Source organism: Hoplias malabaricus, chromosome Y (genome assembly GCF_029633855.1).
Source record: "Hoplias malabaricus isolate fHopMal1 chromosome Y, fHopMal1.hap1, whole genome shotgun sequence".
Taxonomy (NCBI): domain Eukaryota; kingdom Metazoa; phylum Chordata; class Actinopteri; order Characiformes; family Erythrinidae; genus Hoplias; species Hoplias malabaricus.
This window is the reverse complement of record NC_089820.1, coordinates 9,164,520-9,189,056: the sequence shown is the minus strand read 5'-3', so window position 1 is coordinate 9,189,056 and position 24,537 is coordinate 9,164,520. Positions and strand designations below refer to the sequence as shown.

Genomic DNA, 24,537 nt, shown 5'->3' with positions numbered 1-24,537 from the left:
TGCAGAAACTATTATTTTATGAAATACACTGTGCTCTATGGAGGGTGTAGGGAGACATTTGGTATTCATCTTCAGCTTCACTGCAATGTGGAAACAACCCTTACTAATCACTCACTTTCAGAGAAGGCAAACTTTATTAAACTTGAAACTAAATGAAAGAAACAATTTATGCAGATATTCATGATAAAACATTATCCTGTTCTTCTTTCATAATACAGGGACAGCAGGATCAGATTACTTACCCTGTAAATGTAGGGAAATAATGAAACAAAAGATAATATGTCTCCTGTCTGCAATCTCTTACACCCTAAAAATTAAGAAAAACTTGAATGTAAAAGATCTGTGTATGATGAAGAATAGAGTGAAAGGGGGCAAGAAATATATGCGGAGCATCTGATTGCCAACACTCTGTAATTGTAGAACAACAAAGTACTCCTGTGGAGAGTAAATATATGATATATGCTCCATATTCAAAAACATTAACTTCCCCATAATGACTTTATCGCTCCATTGTGTGCATGCGTGCGTGTGTGTGTGTGTGTGTGTTCGTTTTAGCTGTTTGTAAAGCTGATTTGTGGTAATATTAGTTTGTAAAAAACTGTTATACCAAGTGTGTAAATATTGTATATATCATTTGGCTTTTTTTTTTTTTTTTGTATTTGGTTGTTGTGTTTTGGTTGTGCTCTCACAATATACATTTAAATTGGAGATTCGCCTGCCTTTCAAGCCTCTTTACATCTCTACAACCTCTCAAACCCTCTCACGTAACCTTTTGAACACTCCTCCCCACATTATCACACACATGTAAAGTTCAGTCTTAAAAATGGGTTTATATTTTCTACAAGTGAATCCAAAACCCATGCTGTCCTGTTGAGATTGGTCCAATTCTACTTTGTGTGATACACAAATGTTGACTGTGTTTATATCCTTTCTTCTAGATGGGCTCTTACACAGTTGTAATATTTTTCACTTTTTTCTTTTTTCTTTTTTCTATTGTCCTCTTTCCTTTCACTATTTCCTTCCTTGTGGACGTGGTCTGTTTATCTGATCTACTCAAGAATAAACCTGTATTTGATAACTTTTTAAACTATTATGACAAGTGAGCAGGTATTTGCATATTAAGGTCCACCCATCTTAAGTTACACAATGCTTATCCAGCTCTATAAATTATCCACCAACTGCTGTAGAGGCTTTAGCACTGCTATTAATCCAGAACCTACGACATCCCACAGAGCATCTACTGACTGCTGTGAGTGCTGCATTTTTAAACTCTGTGTGTGTGTGTGTGTGTGTGTGTGTATGTGAGGGAAAATTGGCTGTTTGTTCTTTAGGAAATTTGAATCAGTTTTTATGAAGGAAATAAATTATATTAATGACATGGTTAACCCATATATATCCGGCAGGAAAATGAGTAAGAATTCCTTGTCTACCAGTCAGGAACTGCACAAAGGAGAATGCCTTATCTCCAACAATGGAAACTTCAAAGCCATCTTTCAGGTACAAGACATATTCTGAGACCTTTCATAATAAATCTTTGCATCTCCAGAACAGTAATTTCACAGGAGAAAGAGAAAGCCTAGTTAATGTTAATTATAAAATAATCTAGTTACATTTCTGTTGGTGGGGTTGTTCTGAGGGTTTGACACTGTGTAAATGATGGAGATATAAGAGATATGAAGTTTTGTTCAACATTGACCCTTCTACATTAACTCTGATTTTTGGCTGAATTGTTTAATAGCAGGTGTTCTTTTGGTTCCACATAGAACCTTTTTAAAGTGCCATAAACAAAGGTTTTGCCTCATGGGGAGAGTAAACCCAGTTTAAATGGATTCATTCATGTGAGTGTTCAGGGTTCTTCACAGAACCATTACTTTGAAGAAATTACCTTTTAAGATTACAGATCAATGGTTTATGTTATGTTTCTCTACCCTTTATCAGGAGTCTATTAGTGGGTCATGGTTAAAGTTTCATATTTTACAAATTTGGTAGAGATCTATAGAAGTTTAGAATTGGTCCACACTTTTATTAGATCTTTATGTAATAGCATTCAGCTCATATGCATTCATATCAATTTAAAGGATATTTGGTTTTTGATTCTTTTGTTTAGGATGACTCAAACTTTGTGGTTTACACCTGGAAACCAATCTGGGCATCCAACACTGATGGAAAACCTGGAAACAGGCTGGTGATGCAGGGGGACGGAAACCTGGTCATTTACGACAACAGTGGGCATCCCTTATGGGCCAGTAACAGCTGCAATAACAGCACCGGGCAAGACCTCCGTCTGACCCTCAACAATGATGGCAAACTGGTCATTAATAAGGCTGCCACAGTGCTGTGGTCTTCCTAAAAAACCTCCTTAGCTACACCCTAATACTCTCACTTCATACAAATGAATTTAGCTGAGCTATAAATGTTTATGGGAGTGTAACTGCTCAAATGCTCATATATGTTTAGCAGAAACTGCCTAATAAAGATTAAAACCTGAGAATAACTTCAAACCAAGGCTTGTTTCTTTTGTGAAATAAAAGAGAGAATAATGAAAGGCACTCAAGACAATAACCTGAAAAATGCCAACAGATTTTAAATTTTCTAATTGATACTTACTTAAACAATAGTCTAGCCGAATTTTTAAATGTTACTTATGAAGTGATATAATAAAGGATTTCACAGCTACAGGTTTAATACTACTTTAAATGCATACTTTCTTGGTATCAGAAAGTATCTACTACACCATTTACGTTGGAGATCCGTTATAAAGATTAATAGTCAAAATGAGTTCTATGTGTCTTTTTAGCTGAATTTTCTTCGTGAATTTTGGTATATAATTTTTCAATATACACAAATTTCTCTCTTATTCATCTCTTTCCCTCCCTCTCTCTTTTCCCTTTTTTGACTCTCTCTCTTTCCCTCAACTGCTAGAAATCTCAATTTATGGTGTTGTAATGCAAATATAGACAGCAATACAAGTGTGTGATTAAAAGATAAATACAGGAAATTCCTCTCCCATGCACACGAGAACCAAGGCTAACAGAACCATTGTAGATCATTTTGGGAAGAGTACTGTAGGCAAAACTTTACTTTAGGTCTTCATTGATAAAGCTGCATTACACAAGCATAGGCCTTTAAGCATAGCTTGATGTCTATGCCCAATTGTATTTATTTGCAAGCATAGAAAATACCTCAAACTGGGTGAATGTTTTTTTTAAAAAAGTGGTAAAATATTAATAATGAAACTCTCATATTTGAGCCCTAATAATAGCAATAAACACACAGAAAATAGGGACCTATTAAAAAAGTAATAATCATAAATGGTGTGAACCACCAAAATATTTTTACAATACCACAAAATGTGATCCCCATCCTTGTGAGGACATATGGTCCTTATAAATATATAAAAACACACAACCCCCCCCAACACACACGTGTACAGAGAGCTTTTGGAGAATTTCTACTGGCCCATCCATCATGAAATTCTCATACAATATGAAGAACAGCTTTTTGTGTTTAACTGATGTAACAAATTAAAAAGCCACAAAAATAGAGATATTTTTCATTGTTTTCATCGGACAAAAATTATGTACTGGGATGACTGAAAATATGGCACAAGCAGCATTTAGAATATATCTACATATCTTCATAAATAGACTGGAATAGTATAGCACAGCATTTTAAATGATCATCCTTTTCTCCATGGAAATGTCATAAATAATTATTCATTCATTCATCCATGTAATAACAGTCCAATTATTGACATATTAATGTAGTGCACTTTAAACAAATATAAGTGTATCGTTTTTTAATGTTTTACTCTATTGCACAAGTATAGATACAAATACATTATATCAACTTCATTATTTTTATTTAATCCATATAATTTCATTTAATTTTTTTTATTTGATTGCTTTTATTAGTTTCATGAGAACACCTATCTGTTTATTGACTGAAATCAGGTACTTCAGCTGCTGGAGTTTAACATTTTTTTTTTTTTTTTTTTTTTTTTTTTTACAGTATGAGTGTGAACTCAAGGTCATTTGTTTGTGAGTGCTACTGGCCAAAGGGCTCCTGTTTGATTGACAGTAAGGTGGCAGCTGGATCCTACAGTCCTGGCAAAGATAGATGAATTTTGAAAAAGAAAACATATACCATAACGATTGAATAGTCAAGATCCACTCATTCTGGTTGACACTTGCCTATAGCATTAAATATGGTCCTGCCACAGCCCTGCAGGCTACCGCTCAACCAAGAGCTCATCAACCATATTTTTGCATTGCTTACACACATACACTTCACATAACGTGTGCCCTGGACTGAACTGTGCTAAACCATGTGTTGTGGAGAAAATAAATACAAGTGTTAAGAATTGAAATCTAACAGAGCATTTGCAAACAGAAAGTAGTTTATTAACCTTAAGGTGGTCAACACACAATAGCACAGAGCACTATGTGAATGTGGATAAAAAAGATGTTTTCACAGAGAGTTTATAAAGGTAGTTTATACATCATAGGCATAAGATAATCACTCTAAGTTTCTGCAAGCTTAGTTTCCTTAGAGACATCCCAGGTTGATATACAAGATGAAGGACAGAATGTTTTGTTCTTATAAAGCACTAACCTCGAACTGACCTGATATACACTTTTTCTGAGTTCTGTTGATGATTAGAAATGAATATACAGACAAAACAAGCAGACAGGGTCTTTAACAGAGACAGATAAAAATTTCCATTACACCATGGATTTTGGTTTTGGTTTTCACTGGAGTTTTCTTACATGTGTAATTATCTAGTAATTATCTTGTGCAATTATATGTAATAATGTAGTAATTGTTATTTCAAGTTATTACTTGTAATTATGTAGTGTCAAGACACAAATTTGTAATAACAAAACTGAAGCTGACGTATGTATACTTAAATAAACTGTACTACTGTACTATTGAATAAAAGAAAAAAATCACTATTCTGTTAAGTAATGTTGTTCTTTGGGTAAGTTGTATTTGTGGGAGAGGAAAAAAATCTACAGGTTTGCAACTCCTGAAGAGTAATCTGTGACTTTATATTTATTGATACACATGTGTGACTATTTTCTACAAGTACAAATTTCACTGTAACAGGTGCTCAGGGGTTTTGCACCATATATACCTCCATAGTAAAATTAGCATTAGGACGGAAGTGACGTGTTCCTACCAATATCCAGCAATTATTGAATTGTTCCCTCCAATAATTTGATCCCCTCCAAAAGAAATAAAAAACGATCTGTCAACATCGCATTAACCTATAGGTGAGGAAAGCATTAAAGCACATTCTCTACTCAAGTCCTACCTCCCAGTATTACATATGGCCAGTGTGATTGGCTGTGCCTTTCCCTGCTGTCACGTGAGACTCTGTAGCTACGTTTTTAGCAGCTTTTTAGCAGCTTGTTAGCTGGAAGGAAACTGGAAGGAAAGCTCTAGTCATATGCAAGCCCATATATCTAGCCCAAATCTGTCTAAAATTTTATTTATTATTTTTAGAAAAATTATAAAATTTAAATTTTATATATTATTTTATACCTTTTGTACCAATGGTACTGATACTGGTATTATCAGTATATTAATAATACTGTATTTTTTAAATAATAATTTCAGATGCCATTCAAGAACATTTAATAGCAACACAACACTAAAATGATTAAATTTGATTTGTACCTTTTTCTGTTCTTTCCTCTTCTGTGCTCTCTTCTCCAATCCTCATTGTCATTTTGTCTTTTCATTGCCTTAAGAGTTCTGTTTAAAAGTTGGACAGTCATCTCCATCTGCTTCCCATATTGTTACTTGAGCTCAAGTATGCATACAGTTTTGACTGTTTGCTTTTTCTGTTCTGTCATTCTTCTGTCATGACTTTTCCCGATGCTTTTTTTTCAAACTGATGGCTTTACTGCCTTGCCATGCAGCTTCCTTTAAATTTCAGTTTTTATAAAGAACTATTTACAGTATAAGACCCTTTTTCCTTTTATGTATTTGGCTCTCTTCCTTTTCTTCCCCAGTACCTGCTGAGTAGATATCTGCACTGAAGAGAGCAAGAGAGCATCCGTGTTGATGGCTTGAATTGATGGCAGCAGATTTTGTTCCATTGCATGTAAGCTTGGATCCTCATCTGGTTTATCAGAGATTTCTGCTCCAACCTGTTTTGTAGCTTATTCTTTATGAGGGTTTTTTGGAAAAAATTACCTTTCAACAGCAGCACTGCTAAATGGTAAAGCAGGAAGGGACAAGGCAAAGCTGCCCAGCTTTTCAAAATCTTTGTCTTCTGCAGCATCTGTGTGAACTGCAATTTCTATCCAGAAATTCTCAATTTCACTGTCTGCTTAGTTTTTCCAGTCTAGCGTATGCAAGATTCTCCCCTGTTGCTCTGCTTTTCCTATGTCTCCTTTTGAGAGAAAAGAAGGGAAGATCATCTAGCTTTGGCATATTTGTATGCAGAACACTGCTTGGCGAGAAAGATTAAACAGTCTCTATTTGTTTCATATTATCTGGAAGTCTCTTTTTCATCTCCTTTGCCAACTCTAGCATGTAGTCTCTGCATCTGGTCATGTACAGTGTGATGGAATTTGTTTATTGAAATGATTCATAATGAATAGAGATATTTTTTTGTCAGCAATGACCACGCATGCTTGTGTAACTGAAATTGTTTTATTCCTTATTCTCTGTGTGAAACAGCAGACTTATGTGTGTGTGTTTCAAAAAAGCATATCGACACCTTCCATTCAGTCAACTCCTTTTGTCTCCAGACCAGAGAGGGGAGACAACCCAGACCAACAAAACGTCTGGAAAGGTGTTAGAAATACAAAAGAGAGTAAAAACAAATGGTAAAACACTTGGAGTCATACTGGGAGCAGGATACACTGAAAGGTGATTGAAATGTAAAAGAGCAAACAGATGGTAACTTCAAAAGGAGTTCCAGGTATAAGAGACGCTAGTTGAGAAACGGTCAGACAGAGAGGTAACAGTGTTGCGCGCAGCATTCTCTCTCCGTTAATAAATTGTTCTTTTACTTGAAGCCGACTCAGAGACTCAGCTTTCTTATTTCTGTCATAATTTTCCACCACAATTTGGCATAGTCGGCAGGATGAGCAACGGATTGTGGCAGAGAGAGTAGCAGTGAACACGGACCGAGGACACTCTCCGGCAGAGACTGGAACCAAAGGCAGGGAAGAAAAAAATAGTACCCTGGGGGTACGTGTGACTGATCATCTCTCCGCTAACAATCCAAGCATCATCTACAAACATTGATGGTGAGTGACAGACTAATTATTTGAGAATAATTAAAGTTTAATATCTTTCCCTCCACCTACCTTTAAGCACTCCATTCTGAATAAAGTGTAGTTACATAACAGTGTATGTAGTGTGTGTACTGCTCAACGGTGCAGTAGTGAAAGAGTAGCCTGCTCATAGCGAGGCCTCAATTGATAGACGTATCTTTAGAGCAATAGGTCCAGACCGTGGGAAGGAGTGCTAGTGTTAGGTACAGGTTACCAAAAGTGAATAAGTAGATAAAGGGAGGTGAGACATTGTTGTTGGGGCTAAATTTCTCTGAGTCACTAAATCAAGTAAGAGAACAAGATGGGATCCCAGTTCACAAAAAAAAAAAATGATATTTTAACCCAAAGATTCACACTGCGGCTCTTTTAGTCAGATGAGGCAGGATTCGGGCACTGATAGTGTAACATATATCCCATTTTGGATAAAATATTTCAGATTCCCGACTACTGGGAACCTCAGTGTGAAATATTAAAATAAGTTCTAGGACAGGGTGAGACAACCACCCATGAGGTGCCCACGGGCGGTGATTAAACACTGTGTAAAAGAAAAGAAAATAGTACCTGTGGGGTGCCCACAAGCAGTGATTAAACTTTGTGTAAAAGGAAAAAAAGTGAGGGGGCAAAACTAAACCAATGTCTCAGTGTGTCCCTTTTCCAGCCAATCCTGACATCGATGCCTCCCCGCCGAAAAGAACCGCACCAGAGAACAACCAAGCCGCAGCAGCATCGGAGCAAGTGGCAGTACAACCACCTCCACCCACTGGAGCACCAGGCCTCAGTGGACCCGCATCCAGCACTCGGCCCCTATGTCAATCTGCAGCGGAAAATCGAAGTAGTGGACAGAGAGCAGTGGGGAGCCAGCTTTCACTCTCCACACGTCTCCACCCGAACCCGAACAAAGACTTCAGGTGGAACTGAAGAGGGAGAACGATTCCAGAACCCAAGCAGCTCCTTCCCCATGGTAGAGGTGGCTGGCCCAGAAGAACCCCTGTTAGTTCATTGATACTGAACTGAAAAGGACATGATAGAAGTTACCTCTGATCTGTCTGACCCCCTACAAGTAGGAGGACAGAAGTTCAGAGAGGAATTTGAGGATTTTTGCAAATCATGTCGCCCGACTGAGAACGAGATAAGGCAAAAAAAAAGAAAGACGAAAAAAAAAAGAAAAGCGGGCAGACAGTTTGGGTCAAGTTGATGATGGTAAAAGCAAGTTGACGACGGAAAACGGCAAGTTGACGATGGTACAAGCAAGTTGCGACCCTCCTCACCAACGTTTCACGTGAAGGAGGCAGAGGAAGAGGACAAGGGAGGGGTCGAGGGCAAAGCAGAGGAAGAGGATTTGCAGGCAATGGGCCAGCTTTCCAGCCAAACACGTTTCAGAGAGATATATGGGTGAATCGATGCTACAATTGTGGCAAACAGGGTCATTTTGTCAGAGACTGCCCGGAGCAATATGCTCAGGAGGAAGAAAAGCCAGAAACAGCACACTGCGAGAAGTGATGGGTGGCGGAGGCAGGACGCGGTGAGATGGGACCCACTGACACAGCGAAAAGGGAAGTCTCTCTTCTTCTCCTTATTTTTCATTTGTGCAACAACTCACAACATGCCAATTGAGTATGCCTGAAATAACCTTTACAGTAGAAGGTATTAATAGCACAAACTCTTCCAAATGTGATATATTGATTTCTCAGTTATCACATGTTCTAAAACATGTTAAATCAGATCTTATACTAAGCAAATTGGTTGGCTCAAATCAATAATGACTCAATTCATATCAATAACCGGTAACCATTATTCAAACTGGAGATAAAATTAATCTAATTGTCAATATTAATTTTAAAATCTCAAGTATTTAGAATAAAACTCAATCAAACCATCACCAAACTCAACAAATTCGATGATAATTAATGAAGTTGAAATTTGAAATAAAACCCCCTTTATTTATTCTTTTTTTATTATTAGTTTCAATAACATTATCTGATCTGCAGATTTATAGCAATTATCTAGTCAGGCAGTTAACTTTTTTAAAGTTTTGAGTTCATGGAAATCCTAATAACTATTGTTTTTGGTAATAAATTTATCACTAAGAAATTTCAGCTTGTCCTACTGAGTAGCCCGCCCCACTCTGATAGAAAATCCAAAGTTTTACATTTATATCAACTTTATTAGATACGAATATGTGTAAAACCCCATGAAACCTGACATGGCATGGGATAATTATAAACTCATGTATATGCACACAGTTTGCACAGCCCCGGTCACCGCCACAAAACTTCCTGTAACAGATCAAGAGAAACCCACCCTGCAGGCTATTCAATCCACTGCCACTGGAGCAGAGCGAGCTCAGTGGTCCAAAACAGGGTGCATTAAGCAAAATAATGTATAGGTACACACTGCAACGAACAGACCATGTCTCCCAAAAACATACATGAAAGGGTTAATTGCTATTGCTCATGGGAGATGTCACATGAGCAAAAGGAGGGAATAATGGATATGATAGCTAGACATTGGTATGCACCAGGACTCTCTACAAAATTTTAGTTCAGTAGTTTGTGCCTCACGTGTGCACAAAACACACACAGGCACACACAACCCCTGTCGCAACCACCTGTAGGTCACCTCCCAGCAACAGAGCCATTCCAACATTGGCAGATTGATTTTGTGGAGCTGCCACCAGCAGAAGGGAAGTGGTTTCTCCTGGTCTGTGTATGCATGTTCAGTAAATGGGTTAAGTGCCTCCCTCCGGTCCTCTGGCAAACAGAACCAGACCACAGAAAATAACTGGTCTTAGTGCCTTTGAGATTAGGTCCACCTCCACTTGATAATCAGTTGCTTGACCCACTCTCTCACAGCGTATTGCGTCTCGAGACATTTCTGCCCGTATCTAAGTAGGTGAAAGGAGTGCTGCCGCAACCAGCCGACCAGCCCTTCCACAAGCACAAGCTGATACGGGACCTCCGCAGACGAAGGTGGAAACAACCCAAGTGGACTGGACCACACCAGGTGCTCCTAGTGACCCACACGGCCGTGAAAGTGAAAGGACGAGGGATGTGGGTACACCATACTCACTGCAAGAAGGCTCCAACCTCACCTGAAGAAACAACAACTTGTTTGTGATAATATTGTGCAACCCCAAAGGACTAGTAATGATGGCAATAGGACTGGGCTGTCTGCTGGCCATCATAGGGACACTGTGTGTTTTAACCACTAAACATTACTTTAGTGGCTCTGATGAGGTGTACTTCAGACATCCAGGGAAGAATGTTTTTGGCAGGTGTAAAAAATACTTTTTATGATTGTGAACAAAACTTGGCTCAATGGTGTTCATAAGAATGCTGATGCTTTTCTTAGAGGGAAGTGAGGACAACCAGAAGCTGATGTTCAGCTTAGAATAACTGACACCAGGGTTTTCCCAATTTGTTTCAGACGCTTCAACAGAAAAAAAAAACACTGACACAGATTCGGAAATGCAAAATGAGTGCATTGAATTGGAGGGTGGGGATGAAAACTGTACCAGACTAAACGGTAATCAGACTAGTAGCTGGCAAAGGGGTTTAGAGCCTAGTCAATGCAACAGCACAGTGAATCTGGTAAAAGATTCTGGGGGATTAACCACTTTTATATGGGCCAGACCCATTTGGATACCTGATTGGTATTGGTATTGTGGCCATAGATTATTGTTATATGTGCCCAAGTTGCAGTGGGGTCACTGCGCTTTAGTACATCTGAATGCACACATAACACTGTATTCTATACACCCCCGCCTCCGCACCCGACGTGACTCATTACATGACTTAATTGTGCTATATGAACACAAACTAACTACTGAAGGTGAACGATTTGCTGAAATATTATTCCCAGTGTATGGAGTGGGAGTCTTATGCAGGGATCTTAACAGGGTCTACTATAAGCTGGCTACATTCGTGAACCAAACCATTAAAGGACTAGAAGGAGTAAGATCTGAACTAAACAGCATTAAGGTTATTGACAACACAGGACCGTATGGCACTCAATTTACTCTTGGCAAAGGAAGGAGGAGTCTGTAGCATGATTGGTGAACATTGTTGTATTTATATTCCTCCTAACAATGCCCTGGAAGGTAACATCAGCACAGTTCTGTGCCAAATGCATACTGTGGCTGCTCAACTCAGGGATGAAGAGCAGGGGATTAATTCATGGCCTTGGGTTTGGGGCTCTATGTTCGCTAGTTTACGTAGTATATTCTTCATGATTTTGCCTATTCTCATACTGCTGGTGTTTTTGCTTTGCTGTGGACCATCACTGTGTAATTGTATTGTCAAAACTTTGTCTCATCATGTTCAAGCGAGATACCAGCTCCTGCAGATCACAAAAGGACTCTAAATCTGATGAAGCAGATAAAGACCTGGGGCTGGAACATTTGTTTGATGAAGATAATCTGTAAAAATGATTAAGAATCAAAGGGGGAAATGTGATGGAATTTGTTTATTGAAATGATTCATAATCAATAGAGATATTTTTAATCAGCAATGACCACGCATGCTTGTGTAACTGAAATTGTTTTATTCTTTATTCTCTGTGTGAAACAGCAGACTTATGTGTGTGTGTTTCAAATAACAGCATATCGACACCTTCCGTTCAATCAACTCCTGTTGTCTCCAGACCAGAGAGGGGAGACAACCCAGACCAACTAAACGTCTGGAAAGGTGTTAGAAATACAATAGAGAGTTAAAACAAATGGTAAAACACTTGGAGTCATACTGGGAACATACATTGAAATGTGATTGAAATGTAAAAGAGCAAACAGATGGTAACTTCAAAAGGAGTTCCAGATATAAGAGACGCTAGTTGAGAAACGGTCTGGCAGAGAGGTAACAGTGTTGCGCGCATTCTCTCTCCGTTAATAAATTGTTCTTTTACTTGAAGCCGACTCAGAGACTCGTTTTTCTTGTTTCTGTCATAATCTTCCACCACAACAGTCTGGTCACTTATTCCTGCTGATTCATGCAAAGCAAGACAGAACTGTACCCCAAAGCCTACAGCATCTATGGGCAAAAGATGATCATCATAATTCCATGATGTCATGCCAGCTCTTGAATGTTTCCGGTAAACCTATATGCTCAATGTCAGGCTCGCGGGGGCGGACTGAAAGAGACGGACGCACACACTAATAACACAGACTTTTATTTAAACAAAATATAACTAAACAGACAGACTTGGATAATGCAAAAACAACAACAGAAAACGGAGGTGGAAAGCAAAACCGAAACGAGGAACAGAAGAGAAAAACAAGCAAACATGGAGCAAGGAACAGACGAGACAAACGGACTAGGGAGCAACACGACAATGGTGGAGATTAAGTCGGTGAAACAGCGGAGACAGACAGACTAGACTGAGTAACATGACATAGGAAACGAATGACCGACAAACAGGAAGTGACACATGGGAACTTAAATACATATCACAGACAAAGGACACCTGGAAAAGATAATGAGAGGGCCGGAGTACAAATGAGACTGACAAGGTCACTGACAAGGAGGAGGAACAAAGGCAGGACAAGGGCAGAGACACGAACAATAACAAACAGAGCCATGTGCTAAGAGAGCACATAGCGGGTAACAACAGACAAGACAGGACAAGGGCGTGACACTCAAGAGATTGCTAGAATGTTATGAGTTCTCCTAGAAGTTTTGCAGGATTGCCTGTGTCAAGCTGAAATATTGACCCCTTCCCTCAATCATCCCAACCCCTTCCCCTCTCTTCCAGGTCCTCCTGCCGCCATGCCTCCTGCTCCACCCCGGACTGCTTCCGCAGATACTACATTCACCCTCTCCACTGTTCCTCCAGCTGTGACACCGCATATTCAACCCACCTCTCGTCTCACCCTTATTATGGCAACGCATTATCTATGGTGCAGATGTTGCTCTCCCCTCCTTGTTGCTCCCATCTTCCACCCCTTCTGCTCTCTGCACCATAGATGCCAGTGATGTTTCCTTCACTTTACGGCCCTCCGAACCACGAGTTTCCCAATCCCTCCCAAAGAAAATTTGCTCTTGCCTTCTCCATCTACCGTGACATCTTGTGCTCCGTCTTCCCTTCTCATCGCCAGGAGTTGAATGATTACCTGGCTATAATTCTGGATCTGGCTGTTCACTTCGTTGGAACCGGGTTTTATGACTACCACAGCCTTTTCTCAGCTTAGGCCGCTGGGGTGAGTACTGGGGTGCCTTGGACCTGGAACTCTATTGTCGCGTTTTCGCAGGTCGGACTGGATTCTTGTGTGACGTGTGCTCGCGACAGCTGTGGACGACCCGTTTATTTCCTGGATGGTCAAATGGTCTGCAACAATTTGAATTCTGCTGGGTGTTTTGCTTCTTCCTGCAAGCTAGTCCATGTGTGCTCTCACTGTGTCCAAGCCCATTCCCACTCCTCCTGCCCCCAGCGACCTCCTAAATTTGGCAGTAGCTGACTTCTTCGGTTTCTCTCTACCTCAGTTAACCCCTTTAATGTGCCCGCCTTAGCCTCTGATCTAGCCATGCATGTCGATTCCACTTTTGTCTGTTACCTCCTGGATGGTCTACTTTTTGGTTTTTCTCTGGGCCTTGTAACACTGCCTACTTCCTCCTTCACCTGCCGAAACCTTCTCTCCGCTTTGTCTGAACCTGACGTTGTTTAATCCCTTCTGGCTAAAGAAGTTTCTGATGGTTTCATGATCAGGCCTTTCTCTTCTCAACGTACAGGATCAACCCCATCGGCATCGCTACCCGCAAATATTCAGGCAAGAAGCGGATCATCATCGACCTTTCAGCTCCACATGGCGCCTCCGAACCTTCTATAAACCTTCTATAACCATCTCATTCCCAGTTCTTTTTTTTTAAGTATATTTTTTATTCAAGAGAAGACAAAAAAGGATACAATTATATACATATAATATCTTCAATTGGATTTTTTCCCTTTTTTCCTCCCTTCTCTTTTTCCTTCCTTTTTTAAACAAACAAACCCCACCTACCCATAACATCCATATACTGCCAAAAAAAAAAAAAGCATAGATAGCCAAGTTGAATAGATAAACCATACAATAATTTAAAATATATATACACACACATATACATATAAAATAATAATAATAAATAAATAAATAGATTGAAAACCATAATAATGATAATAGTGATGCTAGGAAAAATTAGTGTCCACAAAGTATTAAAGCTGAAAGTAACAATAATAATAATAATAATAATAATAATAATAATAACAACAACAACAATAATAATGACAGACAACGGGGGCAAAAACATATTCAAGTATGTCAATAATTAGACAAAATCAAATATATATCTCAGGGCTCCATAGGCTTATGGAAGGGTCTTGAGATTTTTAAAGTACTCAATCAGAGAGTCCCACCTCCTGTGAAATTGTCTTGTTGAGCATCTAGTAAAGTATTTAATTTTCTCTAATTTCAAGAAAATCGTTAATTCAGTGAGCCAGACAGACACTTTGGGTGGAACAGGGGATTTCCAATGTAAAACTATATTTCTACGGGCTATCAAAGATGCAAAGGAAAGTGTTCATCTTGTCAGTGGGTAGCATGTGCTCGTCAGTCAACACTCTCATTCCCAGTTCTGAGTTCTCCCTCCACTATGCAACTGTGGACCATGCCAACACCTTAATCAAACTTGCTGGTCGTGGCACCTGGCTCACTATAGCTGACATTGTTTCTGCCTTCAAGATTCTGCCTCTCCACCCAGATTTTGGCATCTTTTGAGAATCTGCTGGAACAATAAATATCACTTTGCTGTCCGTCTTACATTTGACTGCAAAAGCAGTCCAAAAATATTCTATACCATCGCAGAAGCCCTCTGTTGGATTCTGCTCAATGTACAAAAACTGCCTTTCGTTCTCCACCTTCTCGATCATTTTCTCATTATTGATCCCCCTTCTTCACCTCTAGCTCGAGGCCTCACTGCCCTATCCAGCACCTTTCACCGTCTCGAGATTCCTCTCTCCAGGGAAAAGACTGCGGGCCCTTCAACCTCTCTTGAGTTTCTCGGCATCACTTTAAATTCTGTCTCATTCCAAGCTTCCCTTCCCGGGGATAAACTCGACCATATCACCCATGCTCTCTCTACATGCTGCCCTATCTGTACAAAACAGCAACTCCTCTCTCTTTTGGGCCACCTCAACTATGCCATTCGAATCATCCCTCAGGGACGCTAATTTATCTCCCATCTCCTTCATCTTGGCTCTTCAGTCTGCTCACTGCACCATTCAGTCACCTTAGACGACTCTTGCCTCTCTGAGCTGAAATTCTGGCTCACCCTTCTTCGCCACTGGAATGGCATCTCCTTTTTTACAATGATACTATTTCCAACCCCTTGGATGACTAGCTTTTTACAGACGCTGCTCCTTTGATCGGCTTTGGTGGTTACTACGGAGGCGCTTGGTTCGCTTCTCCTTGGCCCGCACAATTCATCAGCTTCGCTGCCAAAAACAACAACTCTTCTTCTCTTTGGGAACTTTACCCCATTGTCATTGCAGCACTTGTTTGGGGCCATGAGTGGACAAGAAACACAATTCTAGTTCACTCAGACAATTCCGCAACTGTTCAAATAATCAACAAAAGCCATTCCACATCCCTATCACTCATGCCTTTCATACGTCGCCTCACCTGGCACTCCATACTCCACCAATTCATTTGTAAGGCAGTTCATATTCCAGGCCATTCAAATGCAATAGCTGACTCACTTTCTCATTTTCATTTTCAGAAATTCAGAACCTTAGCACCTCAAGCGGAACATCAACCCACACCAGTGCCACCATTTTCGGAAACCATACACTACCTAACTCCCATCTGCAACAACTGATATCTCAAGCCCAGGAAACAATACTTTCAGCTATCTCATCACAAACACTCTCCACCTACTGGTCAGGATGGAAACTCTTCCAGAATTTCCATACCATGCCTAACATCGTCTTTCCTTCTGACAACCTCTCCATAACTGCAGTCTTCCTTACCTCAGCTAACACTCAACACTCCATCCGTTCCTCCACCTTAAGAGTATATTTAGCGGCAATAAACTTCTTTACCAAACTTATAACCAGTACACCTCACTCTTCCTCCAGTCACCCTCAGATTACCCTTCTCCTCAAAGGAATCCGAAAAGCTGAACCCCATCTTCCATCTCAGGGATCACTAATCACTTCAGATATTCTATTACGCTGCCTGACCACGCTCCGCTCAGGATGCTACTCCCCTACTATCGCCCCTACACTCGAAGCCATGATTCTCCTAGCTTTCTTCAGCTTTCTGAGAATTTCAGAATTCATGACTCTCTCAGTCACATCCAATTCATATATTTACCCCCTCATATCTGATCTCACCATCCTCGACTCTAATACATTAATATTTAACATCAAATGCAGCAAAACTGATCAACTCTGCAAAACTACCGACCTACATCTTTTTAAATTAAATTCTCCACTCAGTCCCTATGAACCCCTCATACGGTACATCAATCTTAGAAATTCCCAGAATGCCCAACCATCAGAACCACTCTTCATCACAGAATCCAGGTCCGCCGTATCAAGACACTGGTTCCATAGTCATCTCCGTCACATTCTCTTCCTCAGCGGTTACTCTCCACACTATTTCTCAGGCCATGCATTCAGAATTGACGCAGTTTCTAGTGCTTCCCGTCAGGGACTACCAGATCACACTATTCAACTCCTTGGGCGCTGGTCCTCTCAAGCATACCACAGCTACATCCTTTCCCAAATAAATGATTTTAGACTAGCACATGAGAAACTTGCTTCTCTCTGAACTGGAGCTTTTGGGGTCCGGCTTCATTCTCCAATACCAGAAGCCACCCAGAACTTCAGCCCAAGTCCTTCTGAGTTCCCCTTCCTTGCCCTGCTTACATCAGGCGTGGTCCTCACCTCGCAAAATGGAATTATGAAATAACTAAGTTTGGGAGAGGGACCATGCCCAGACTTTTCCTCTTCACTATTACGTACCCTATAAAAACCACTCCACTCTCGTCACCTTCTCGTGACAATATTCGCACCCCACCCACACCCCTACTCCTCCTATTTCACCAATGAATTTGTCAGGCAAGGGGGGTCCGGCTTCACTCTCCACTAGCAGAAGCCGCCCAGAACTCCAGCCCAAGTCCTTCTGAGTTCCCCTTCCTTGCCCTGCTTACATCAGGCGTGGTCCTCACCTCGCAAAATTCTTTCTTGAAAATTAATGTCAAATGTTGTAGCCTTTGAGAAAGGAGCAGCACTCCTTTTGTGTTTTTCTGTGGCAGCATGGGCTACTGGGTCTTATTCCACATTTGCAATATTTGCAAAATGCCTTTTTACAAAAACTTCACATTCTCAGGACATTGTCATCACTAATGACGTTATCAACCGTACCTCCCACTTTCTCTTTCCCCTCCCACCCTCCCTTTCTCAGCTGTTGCCTAATGAATATTTCACATCTGCATCAGTACACACAAGACAATTAATTTTCGTGTTGTTATATTTATTCTGAAAGCTTCTTGGCAGCTGCAGTAAATTTTGGAAGTAGCCCAAAAACCTGCATCCCGCGATCATAAAATTTTCAGCTGCATTTTCAAAATATCGTGGGTGTAATATATGGGTGTCAAAATCGAATGAGGATGGCAGCAAACAAGAAGAAGAAGGTGGAAATAAAGAGCCAACTTTCAAAGAAACTTGTAAGTCACTTAATGAAATGAGTCCATCATTCATTCATTCATTATCTGTAACTGCTTATCCAGTTCAGGGTCGCAGTGGGTCCAGAGCCTACCAGGAATCATTGGTCACAAGGCAGGAATACACCCTGGAGGGGGCACCAGTCCTTCACAGGGCAACACACACACTCACACATTCACACCTACGGACACTTTTGAGTCACCAATCCACCTACCAATGTGTGTTTTGGACTGTGGGAGGAAACCGGAGCACACAGAGGAAACCCACGCGGAGAGAACACACCAAACTCCTTACAGACAGACACCCGGAGCCTGACTCAAACTACCTGCTGCTCCACCGTGCCGCCCTGAGTCCATCATAATAACGTTAATGGCAAATATAAATATCCTGTTTTGGAAATTAACTACACCACAAACTGCCACTTGTCAGATCTCTTACAGTCTACCATATATAATATATAATTCATGAATTATATTACAAATTGTTATTGAGAATAGTTTAAAAGCACATAGAATAGCACATGTAGTAGATTCGTAGGTCCCCACCAATGTCAAGATCAAATCTACGCCCTTGATCTAGTGCATGAGTTCTCCTGGAGGTTCTGGTATTGGTTTTCATCAGCATTCCCAAATGCTGGTTCTTGGGCCTGTATCCACATGGGGGGCACCAGAGACCTGTGTAGGTGCAACAGGTTCTCTCTATATATATTTATTTATATTTATTAGGGGTAGACAAAATGGCCCTAAAATAATATCATGAGTTTTCTTTGCGGTATGAAAAAAACACTAATAAATACTTTTATTAATTTCCAGAAAACACTATTGCAACAAGATAAATAACATTAATTCATTCATTCATTATCCAGTTCCGTATCCACCACTTATCCATTTCGGGGTTACAGTGGGTCCAGAGCCCACACCCTGGAGGAGGTGGCAGTCCTTCACAGGGCAACATACACACACACGCACACGCACACACACACACACACACACACACACGTACACTTTGAGTAGCCAGTCCACATACCAAAGTGTGTTTTTGGACTGTGGAAGGAAACCGGAGCACCCAGAGGAAACCCATATGGACACGGGGTCACAGACAGTCACCCGGAGTGGGACTTTAACCCACAACCTTGGGGGAAATTCTTTGAACGCAGGGCAAACTTCCACCGTACCGTAAAGTTTGAGGGTCATATCTCCTTGACCTTTGGGCCTAAGGTCACAAAATTTTAGAAGCAAGGTCAGGAGGTCGCCACATGCAACATACTTGAACCTTGTTTCATACGTGCTTAGGGGAAAAAAATTCACCAACGTGGTACTATATTACTGAGTTGCTCTTTGACCATATCTCCTTGATCTCTTGGCCTAGGATCACCTAATTTAAATATGTTGTTTGCGAGTGTAAGACCATTGTGTGAGGCTATTTTGGTGACTCTCCGACCTTCCTGATCGAACGTACTCCGACATATAAGCTCTGGGTCAATGGTCAACCTATTTGGTCAGAACTCCTTGACCGTAGGGTCTGCGGTCACCTGGACAACGTATGTCACTCGTGATGCTGGGCTGAACCGCATTTTCAAATTCCGGCTTCCTGCGATTTTGCGTTCCGTCGCTCTGTCCGAATGTTCACTTTTTCCAAACAGATGCTCTTGCATCTTGGGTGCAAGGCGGGAATACACCCTGGAGGGGGTGCCAATCCTTCACAGAGCAACGCACACACACATTCACTCACACCCTCACACCTACGGACACTTTTGAGTCGCCAATCCACCTACCAACATATGTTTTTTGGAGTGTGGGAAACCGGAGCACTCAGAGGAAACCCATGCGGACACAGGGAGAACACACCAAACTCCTCACAGACAGTCACCCGGAGCGGGACTCACACAGCTCCAGGGACTCGAACCCACAACCTCCAGGTCCCTGGAGCTGTGTGACTGCAACACTACCTGCTGCACCACTGTGCTGCCCCAGTATTATTTACTGTACTCAAATGCACGTTAACACATAACTGCTAGTTCTAGGCGGTATGCTAAAAAGTGTTACAAACTGCTGTGGACTCTGGCTCTCGATCATTTTCCCACCTGTTTTAAGCACAGTTACTTTACGAGGCGGATCAGATTTGTGTCACACTCACGTCCCGTTTAGTCTGTTATCCTTCCTCCGCACATGGCTTTGTTTTGTTTATGTTCATGCCCCGCCTTTGTTCCGCCTCCTCGTCTTTTCCCTTGTTATCCGTTTCAGCTGTTTCTCGTTTGTTATTGTATTTAAGCCCTCTCGTCTCACTTCCTCTTGTCGTTCATTGTACCTTGTTCCATGTTTCGTTCGCGGTGTACATTGTTACTTGTTTCGTGTTCATAGTTCTATAGATTGCTCTTTGTATGTTCGCCGTGTTCTTCGTGTCTCTTGCTCGTCTCTCGTGTTCGTTTCTCCTGCTCGTTCCTCTTGTTTCGTCTCACGCCCGTTTCATGCTCGTTTCCTGTTCTAGTTCGTTTGTGTTTGTTATTGTCAATAAAGTCTGTGTTCTTAGCGTTTGCGTCCGCCCTCCGTCTGTCCGCACCCCTCATCCCTCAGCAACCCTAACAGAATGAACGACCCTAAAAAGGACGCAGCTAGCACGGACTACTTTTTCGAAGAGACGTTCAGGAATGTCCAGGAGTCGCTAGCGGTAAGGGTGGGGGATCAACCTGCTGCCCTGCCGTCCTTTATGGGAGTTCCCTCCGAGTTTGAGGGGACTTCAAACGTTGAGGGTTTCCTGCTCCAGTGCCACCTGTATTTTAACTACCTGACTGTCCCTGCACCACATGAATTCGTTAAGGTAATGTTCATGAGATCCCTTCTTAAAGGGATAGCACTGCAGTGGGCTGATCGTGTGCTGGGAGAGAGAACCCTGCACATTACAGTGGAGAGTTTCAGCGAACTATTGAGAGCCAGATTCTCCCGACCAACTCTCGAGGACATCTCCGCAGGTCCCTCTGCTCCCGAGGACCGCCCCCTCAAGTCCGGGGAGATTTTTGGGGGGGGGTTAAGGGTAGGGGCTGTTAGCCTTCAGCCTCAGGTCGACAGAGGAGAGGCTAACAGGGGCGCACTTCTAGGGGATCTCGTGAGTGCGCCCGTTAAACCCCCTAAACCCTTTAAAGCTCCAGCGCGAGCCCGGCGAGCAGCACAAACTCCCCTCAGCGTGAACGCGGCGCAGCCAGCCGCTCCCCTCAGCGTGAACGCGGCGCAGCCAGCCGCTCCCCTCTTCGTGAAAGCGGCGCAGCCAGCCGCTCCCCTCTTCGTGAAAGCGGCGCAGCCAGCCACTCCTGTCTTCGTAAGGGCACGTGGACGTCCGTGGACGACGTCCGTGGACGACGTCGCAGATTCATCTGCTTCCGTGGACGACGTCGCAGATTCATCTGCCTCCGTGGACGTCGTCGCACGTTCTCCAGTCTCCGTGGACGACGTCACAGATTCATCCGCCTCCGTGGACGTCGTCGCACGTTCTCCAATCTCCGTGGACGACGTCGCAGATTCATTCGCCTCCGTGGACGTCGTCGCACGTTCTCCAATCTCCGTGGACGTCGTCGCACTGTCTCCAGCCTCCGTGGACGACGTCGCAGATTCATCTGCCTCCGTGGACGTCGTCGCACTTTCTCCAGTCTCCGTGGACGACGTCGCAGATTCATCTGCCTCCGTGGACGTCGTCGCACGTGCTCCAGTCTCCGTGGACGACGTCGCAGATTCATCTGCCTCCATGGACGTCGTCGCACTGTCTCCAGCCTCCGTGGACGACGTCGCAGATTCATCTGCCTCCGTGGACATCGTCGCACTGTCTCCAGTCTCCGTGGACGACGTCGCAGATTCATCTGCCTTCGTGGACGTCGTTGCAGGTCTCCCTGCCTCAGTGGACGTCACGGCAAGCTCCCCTGTCTCCTTGGACGTCGTCGCAGGTCCCTCTGTCTCCTTGGACGTCGTCGCAGGTCCCCCTGTCTCCTTGGAAGTCGTCGTAGGTCCCCCTGCTTCCGTGGACGACGTCGCAGGTTCCCCTGCTTCCGTGGACGACGTTGCAGGTTCCCCTGCCTCCGTGGACGTCGTCGCAGGTTCCCCTGCCTCCGTGGACGTCGCTGCAGGGCCTCCTGTCTCCGTGATGGGGGCACCCGCCGCTTCTGTCTTCGTAAAGGCGGCTCCCTCAGCCGCTCCTGTCTCCGTGATGGTGGCACCCGCCGCTCCTGTCCCCGTGACTGTGGCTACGGCCGCTCCTGTCCATGTCCGTAGGTCGGCCCGAAGGACTTCGGGGCCGATCCCCAGAACTGTGCCCAGGCTGGTTCCTCAGACTGCCCCACAGACATTAGCCAGTCCTGGGCACCCACCTGTTATATTGGTTCCCCTGTCCGTCCCTGTCTTGGTTCCTGTTTCTGTCCTTGTTCCAGTGCCTGTGTCTGTCTTTGTCTCTGTCCCTGTCCCGGTCACTGTGTTTGTGTCAGTCCCTATGAATGTCTTGGTCCCTGTTCCCCTGTCAAGTCATGTCCAGTCCCCTGTTAGTCCTTTCCAGTCCCTGTTTCAACCCTCTGTCTTGTCTCACGTCCAGTTCCCGTATCCGTCCAATGTCCAGTCACCTGTCTTGTCTCCGGTCCAGTTTCCCTTTCAATCTCCTGTCCAGTCTCCAGTCCCGTCTCCGTTTCAGTCTAGTGTTGTGTCACCTGTCCTGTCTTCTGTCCAGTCACGTACCCCTGTCCAGTCTAGCGTTCCTATCCTGTCCAGTGTCTTGTCACCAGTCTCTGCTCCCGTCCAATCCCAGCACCAAGTCCTGTCACCTGTCCCGTCTTCTGTCCAGTCCCTGTTTCCATCCAGTGTCATGTCCAATGTCAAAAACCCTGTTAAGTCACATTTGTCCACTCCTGTCCAGTCCCATGTAAACACTCCCATTCTGTGTCGTCCTTTCTAGTCCCAGGTCCCATCCCCTGTGAATTCAGTCTTCTGTTTTGCCCAAATTCTAGTTTCTTGTTTTCCTTGCCCTCTCTTGGGCCAGCTCCTGGGGGGTTTAGGAGTACGCGCCCCGGGAGTTGCGCGTTCATGGGGGGGGCATCTGTCACACTCACGTCCCGTTTAGTCTGTTTTCCTTCCTCCGCACATGGCTTTGTTTTGTTTATGTTCATGCCCCGCCTTTGTTCCGCCTCCTCGTCTTTTCCCTTGTTATCCGTTTCAGCTGTTTCTCGTTTGTTATTGTATTTAAGCCCTCTCGTCTCACTTCCTCTTGTCGTTCATTGTACCTTGTTCCATGTTTCGTTCGCGGTGTAAATTGTTACTTGTTTCGTGTTCATAATTCTATAGATTGCTCTTTGTATGTTCGCCGTGTTCTTCGTGTCTCTTGCTCGTCTCTCGTGTTCGTTTCTCCTGCTCGTTCCTCTTGTTTCGTCTCACGCCCGTTTCATGCTGGTTTCCTGTTCTAGTTCGTTTGTGTTTGTTATTGTCAATAAAGTCTGTGTTCTTAGCGTTTGCGTCCGCCCTCCGTCTGTCCGCACCCCTCATCCCTCAGCAACCCTAACTATTTGCTGCAAGATAATCAGTGTTTTACCTCACCATTAGTGGTTTTAATGTTATGGTCAGTCAGGTTATAATGTACTAGCTGCAAAATAAATAAACCCTTGCTTTGTTGCTCACTCGCTTACACACACATAACACACAATATTCATCATCTGTGACTTCTTCCTCCACTACGTCTCTTGATATATCTCTGGGGTAAATCATGAATTTCCTTGAAAACATAATAACTAATAACAGCATTTTTAATTGCCAGGCTTTATATTGTATGATATTGTATGTTATTTTATATTATACATTTTGGTCTTAACAGAAGAGTCAAAAGGAAGAGTCTACCCAGCATGACTGGGCACAAGGCACGAACGCACAAGGCGGCAGTACCTCAAAGGGCAACATACTCTCACACATTCACGCTCACACCTATTGACACTTTTTGAATTGCCAATCCACCTACACATCTCACATGTTTTTAGACTGTGGGAGGAAACCATAACACCTGGGAGCTGTATGGTAAATACTACTGCGATACTACCTGCTGCGCCACCATGCCGTCCCACCTTTACATATTACATTAGCCAAATTTGTGGGAAAGTTCCCTGTTAGCTGGGTAAATAACTTGACCTTTGGAGACATGCTTGGGCATGATGTCGAAGTATATAAATGTCAAGATGTTTAATTAAATCTGGGGTGTGTTCTTGATCACAACAACCTTAGGAATGTGCTGTTTTGCTGAAGTGGAAAAGTTAACAATGTGTGGGGCTGTGTCATTGTAATTTTTGGGCTATCTTGGGTATTTCTGCACAGAGCTCACTCTCATCTGGAAAAGGGGAGAGGCGCTGTGAGGGTGATGTTCTTTGACTTCTCCAGTGCCTTCAACACCATCCATCAGCGAGAGAAGCTGATGGAGATGGTGGTGGGTACACATCTGGTTGCCTGGATCACCAACTACACTGTCAGAAATGTTGTCACTGTGGTAATTATACCTTTAATTAGGGAATATAATTGTACCTTATTCTATTATAATTGTA

General features: G+C 42.8%; 1 protein-coding gene and 1 pseudogene across 1 annotated transcript; one reads left to right on the top strand and one right to left on the bottom strand.

Annotated features, from left to right (window-relative positions):
* The window catches only part of LOC136677908 (uncharacterized), a 256,856-nt pseudogene that overhangs the window by 4,263 nt on the left and 228,056 nt on the right, over positions 1-24,537 (bottom strand).
* LOC136679471 (B-type lectin plumieribetin-like) lies at positions 857-2,482 on the top strand. Its single transcript, XM_066658001.1, has 3 exons — positions 857-1,249; positions 1,404-1,497; positions 2,108-2,482. The coding sequence occupies exons 2-3, from the start codon at positions 1,408-1,410 to the stop codon at positions 2,348-2,350; spliced, it is 333 nt and encodes a 110-aa protein (XP_066514098.1). The 5' UTR covers positions 857-1,249; positions 1,404-1,407; the 3' UTR covers positions 2,351-2,482.